Source organism: Mastomys coucha, unplaced genomic scaffold, assembly GCF_008632895.1.
Source record: "Mastomys coucha isolate ucsf_1 unplaced genomic scaffold, UCSF_Mcou_1 pScaffold9, whole genome shotgun sequence".
In the NCBI taxonomy this organism is placed as follows: domain Eukaryota; kingdom Metazoa; phylum Chordata; class Mammalia; order Rodentia; family Muridae; genus Mastomys; species Mastomys coucha.
The window spans coordinates 96385-102170 of record NW_022196915.1 but is presented as its reverse complement, the minus strand read 5'-3'; the positions used below and the strand labels follow the sequence as shown (position 1 = coordinate 102170).

General features: G+C 36.8%; 1 protein-coding gene and 1 non-coding gene across 2 annotated transcripts in view; one reads left to right on the top strand and one right to left on the bottom strand.

The window, feature by feature from the left end:
• LOC116084918 (cadherin-related family member 3-like) overlaps positions 1 to 5786 on the top strand; it is a 78628-nt gene that overhangs the window by 45994 nt on the left and 26848 nt on the right. Inside the window, exons 6-7 of the mRNA XM_031362212.1 lie at positions 2308 to 2415; positions 3138 to 3334. Coding sequence (XP_031218072.1) covers positions 2308 to 2415; positions 3138 to 3334 — 305 coding nt within the window. The remainder of the gene's footprint in view (positions 1 to 2307; positions 2416 to 3137; positions 3335 to 5786) is intronic.
• Positions 2011 to 2115, bottom strand: LOC116085459. The gene has a single exon (XR_004116567.1). It is a non-coding gene; the product is annotated as a U6 spliceosomal RNA (small nuclear RNA).

Genomic DNA, 5786 nt, shown 5'->3' with positions numbered 1-5786 from the left:
CACTGGACCACTCCTAAGAATTTGTCTTTAACACCCATTAGTTTTTTTCTTGATTTCTTTTTTTGTTTGTTGTTGTTTTTTATTAAACTAATAAAATTTATTTTAAAATACACAATTCAGTATTGACATTTTTTAAGTCATCAAAATAATTCACAATGGTTAAATTTCTCTTAAATATATAAGCTATCTTCTGAAGCTAAAAGTAGTATTACACTCAACCAGTTTTTAAAATCTATTGGGAACATTAAACATGATAGAAGTAGAAAAAAAACCTCTTATAAAGTCCTCTATGAAAGGAAATTGTGACAGGTTCCTGATTAGACAGAAACTGTTCCATCTCCAAGGGAAAATACACAGTATAACTGTGGCTTCATAGAATGAATTAGGTAGTGTTCCTTCTGTTTCTATTTTGGAGAATAGTTTGAAGAGTATTGATACTAGGTCTTCTTTGAAGGTCGGATAGAATTCTGCACTAAACCCATCCAGTCCTGGGCTATTTTTGGTTGGGAGACTTTTAATGACTGCTTCTATCTCTTTAGGGGTTTTGGGACTGTTTAGATGGTGTAATCTCTATCCTCCATGAGATCCAGCTGTAAGGCATTTTCTCAATTAGTGATCAAGAGGGGAGGGCCCATTGTGGGTGGTGCCATCCTTGGGCTGGTAGTCTTAGGTTCTATAAGAAAGCAAGCTGAGCAAGCCAGGGGAAGCAAGCCAGTAAGGAACATCTCTCCATGGCCTTTGCATCAGCTCCTGCTTCCTGATTTGCTTGCCTTCCAGTCCTGACTTCCTTTGGTGATGAACAGCAACGTGGGCAGTGTAAGCTGAATAAATCCTTTCCTCCCCAACTTGCATCTTGGTGATGATGTTTGTGCAGGTATAGAAACTCTGACTAAGACACATGGTTAATCTGATCCTGATTTAACTTATGTATTTGGTATCTGGAAATTTGTCCATTTCATCCAGATTTTCCAGTTTTGTTGAATATAGGCTTTTGTAGTATTATCTGATTTTTAAAAAATTTCATCAGTTTCTGTTGTTATATCTTCCTTTTCATTTCTGATTATGTTAATTTGGATAGTGTCTCTGTGCCCTCTGATTAGTCTGTATAAGTACTCATCTATTTTGTTGATTTTCTAAAAGGACCAGCTCCTGGTTTTGTTGACTCTTTGTAAAGTTCTTTTTGTTTCTACTTGGTTGATTTCAGCCCTGAATTTGATTATTACTCCTCGTGGGTGTATTTGCTTCTTTTTGTTCTTGAGCTTTCAGGTGTGCTGTTAAGCTGGTAGTGTATGCTCTTTCCAGTTTCTCTTTTGGAGGCTCTCAGCGTTGAGTTTTCCTCTTAGCCCTGCATTCATTGTGTCCCATAAATTTGTGTATGTTGTGCCTTCATTTTCATTTAATTCTAAAAACTCTTCAATCTCTTTCTTTCTTTCTTCCTTGACCAAGTTATCATTGAGCAGGGTGCTATTCAGCCTCCATGTGTATGTGAGCTTTGTGTTTTTGTTGCTATTGAAGACTGACCTTAGGCCATAGTGACCTGATAGCCTGCATGGGATTATTTCAATCTTCTTGTATCTGTTGGGGCCTGATTTGTGATTGACTATATCGTCAGTTTTGGAGAAGGTGCCATGAGGTGCTAAGAAGAAGGTATCTTCTTTGTTTTAGGATGAAATGTTCTGGGTTATCTGTTAAATTGATTTGGTCCATAACTTCTGTTAGTTTCAATGTGTCTCTGCTTAGTTTGTGTTTCCATGATCTGCCCATTGATAAGAGTGGGGTGTTGAATTCTCCCACTCATTATTGAGTGAAGTGCAGTGTGTGATTTGAGCTTTAGTAAAGTTTTTTTTTTTTTTTTATGAGTGTGGGCACCTGTTAGTTTTTAATAAAAGAAATAAGTGTTTAAAGAATACAAACCCATAGCCACTAGTGACTTTTATACATAGTAATAAGGAATTCCCATAACCCTCTATCCCCACCCCCCGCTTTTATAGGAATTAACAAACTTTGAAGAAAAAATTTAAACACTTCCGGAATTTGTGTGTCATCCTCATGCAGGGGCCATGCTAATCTCTCTAATGTTTCAACTTTAGTATAGATAGTGCCAAAGCTTGCACTGGCAACTGTTTAAAAGTTATCATAACCTCTTCTGTCAGTTGATTTGACTTATTTGTTTCTTTAAAAGTAACTGGAGTACTGATCCTAACCAATTGCTGTGTCTGGTCATTTAAGTCTGACAGATCCTGCTTTAATGGAAGGCTGCTCTTTGTCAGGAAGTCTTAGCTGTCTTTTTTGTGCCTGTGCCTTTAGCTTTTCACTGATTATTAAAGTGGTTGATCCTGGAGGCCTGTTTGCTACTGGAAATCTAAAGATATTCCTCATCAATGTCAACGATAGGGACCCTACTCTTGCCTGCAGGTAAGGAACATATTACTTGATATGACCTTGAAAAGTTAGTCTTTCTTTCCCTTTTTTTTTTCTTTTTCCCTGAGAGTGAAGCAATTTAGCAGGCATTGTATAAATAACCAACACAGGAAAAGAGTCCAAAAAAGGCTTTCTTAAACCTGAAACTAAAGATAATTTTAAAGTACAAAAATATATTGAAATTGCAAGAAAATAAGGTGTTATTCATGCAATGTATCCTTACCATCTGAGTTGTGGTTCAGCTACTATTTCTCTTACAGGAGATTCTAGTCAGTGTTGTAATCAGAGAATTTACAGAAGCACACTGAGGTTAGCATCTCTGTAAAGGTAGCACTTACCCTGAAGCGTAAGAGCACAGTGATCATGCATACAGGCGCTGGAGCAAAGAGGCTTGTGTTCTAACCCTCTCTTGGACTATCTTGGTGTTTACTTCTGGAAGTTCTTTAATTTACTCAACTATCAGTTTTCACATCTATCAAATAGAGATGAACATGGTCCTGACTTCCTAGGGGAGTGCCTTCAGGGAAGAATGAGTCTGACCCATAATAAGTGTTAGGATTTTGTGTAAACTATAGCTAAGCTATCAGTGTGTGGTTGAGATACTTCTGTCATGAATACAGTTTCCAGTGCCACCATAGCAGTCTGTATGCCTTCAGTACCATAAGGTTAGAAAATACAACTTGTACCATGCCAATAACCTTTTCTTTTAAAACAAGCTTGTTCAATATTGAAAACGGGGCCTTGAGTGTTACCTCCACAAATTCAACTCTGCACCACAAAGTCAACATCACACTGGATGAAGAAATTCCAGTTGGGAAGATGATTGCAATGTGCCAGGCAGCTGATGAAGACAACCTGGGAGATTTAACCTTTGGGCTAGATACAGTGGATGATTATTTTGCAGTGGACAAAGGTAGGTTTAAGCAATTGTATTTCTGTCTCCCCAACAGACGTGATTTCTAGAGGGGTGTGAGGGAGACTTTGGAAATGTCTGATGAGTAATTCTGCAGGGTTAGCATCCTACTAATTGCTAATAGATGTCTCTTCACGACTGTTATGGATATTATTAGCTCTACACTTTATATACCATTTTACCACATTTTCTTAGACCTAATTCAACTCTATTCTGCTTCAGGGCCAAAAGTTTGTGAGGGAGAACCTGATTTGACTTGGTAGAGTTGTCTTTCATTCCTATTCAGTCATGCCATCTGAGGTGATGCAGTGTAATACCTGATCAGTGTAGGAAGCTTGATTCCAACTGTCTTGGAATCTGACCACTTCATTACTTTTTTTCCCCCCATAAGTCCCAGGCTGGACATGAAGAAAGTCTGCTATTCATGACTCTGTGTACAAATCTTCTAGCAATTTCCCCTGCTATAGAACAATTCCCTCTACGATTTACACTGGCTCACAGAATTCTTCAGTGACATGAGGCTCTTGCCGCTAAAAGTGGGCCCTGGCTTGAGGATGAACTTTTATTGGGAGTGTTTTTTCCCTGCCTTTCTTCCCCATGTCGCATTGCTCTGGATTGCCCCCCAAACTATCTGCTTGTACTCACATTCTGATCTGTGTGGATCTCTTAGATTGGCTGCCTGTTTTATAGTTAGCTGCTCTGCATTTCCACAGAGCCACTAGTGAGTTTTTGAATGCTCAAATTGGACCATATTTGTTCTCTGACTTGCTGTTTGCACTTGATGTTTGGACCAGACTTCTTACGTTAGCACTGAGGACAGTTTCTCTGGCCCTTACCTTCTTCTCAACCATTGCTGCCCTCCCCTGGCACCCCCATGCTGCCCTGATTCTTTCTTCATTTACCTGTTATTCCAAGCCAGCAAGTAGGCTGTCAGCCTTGAGACCATGCCCTTGCATTTTCTAAGCACCTGGCCATTAGACATTATTGTCTGTAAAAAAAAAATCACATTATAGAGCTCATTTCCATAATAACATGATTTTTGTTTTTAATATATTGAGGGCTGAATCCAAGCTTAGAATATAAATTCCATAAATATGAAGATTTTATGTCATAACACTGAATCTAATAGTTTACAATACTTACCTGCTACATAGATGACACTCTATCAATATTTGTTGGATTTAAGTGATTGATGAATAAAACAGGTTATGTTCTAGCAGCAAGTTTTTTTTAACTTTTATTGCATTACGAAGAGAAAAGTTACATGATTTCAATTTATGTACATTTGTTAACATTTAAAAACATTTTAAGTAAATAGAATTAAATCACATTCTTGTTTCCCTTTTGTACCCCAACTCCTCCCAAAGACCCCTCCTTCAATATCTACAATATCTTTTTTGTCATATTCCTTAAAATTTATAAGATATTATAGCAATAAAAATAAGTATCATAAAAGTTGTTTGATGTAAAACAACAATCAATTTAACAGTCTTATGTAGATGCTCATCTACAGCAATAGTGAAAATACATTTTTCTCAATATAAATTTTAAATAACTCCAAACATATTAACTGTATATTTCAAAATAATACATCACTACTAGTATTTTCTTAAATGAACATAAATATATAAAGTCTTTTTATTTGTTTGTTTTATATTTAGTAGAGTTTAAAATCTTGACTCTTACTGTGGTAGAAGCCCAAAATAAGAACAATTTTTAGACATTGGATTTCATTGTAATAAGGCTGTACTTCAATGGCCCCTACATCACCAAAAGATTTTACCTTCATCGTAGCAAAGCTGAGAGTTGACAGTTCTGCTGCACCAAGAAATGAATTGTAGGCACAATTTTTGGATACAGATTTCCTGCTATGGTCAAAGTTATTTGACTTGAGTGAGGGACTTCATTCTCAGCCCACAGAGAACAGGTTACATTCATTTAAGAAATAGTGTATGTAATAAGATGGTCTACCCATAAAGTCATTCACCAACTGCTTCCATGAACAATGGTTCTACTTGGAGGGTGACACAGACATTAGATGGGGTTAAGAATTTGGTTCATTAGCTGTGATAATTTGGAAAAGCATTTATCTCAGAGAAAGAGTAACTTATAAAGTCCTTTTCTTCAAACTTGATACAAGAGTTACAAATGTCAAGAAAAGCATCCAGTCTCTTTGTTGTTCTCTTACAAGCAATCTCCCAAGTTAATCGTCTATGTTTGTTTTGGGTATATAAATATGTTTGAAATATGTAAGCTCTTCTGAAAACCATAGTATAGTGTAAAAACATGAAATAAACAGTACTACATATAGAGAAGCTGAGATAGGAGAAGCAAGATTTCAAGACCCTTATGTTGTACACAGCCAGACACTGTCACGAACAAAGAAGCTGACAGTGTATATAGATTGTACAATATTGGACCTATTTCTCCAGTTACCAAATTAGAGAGACCA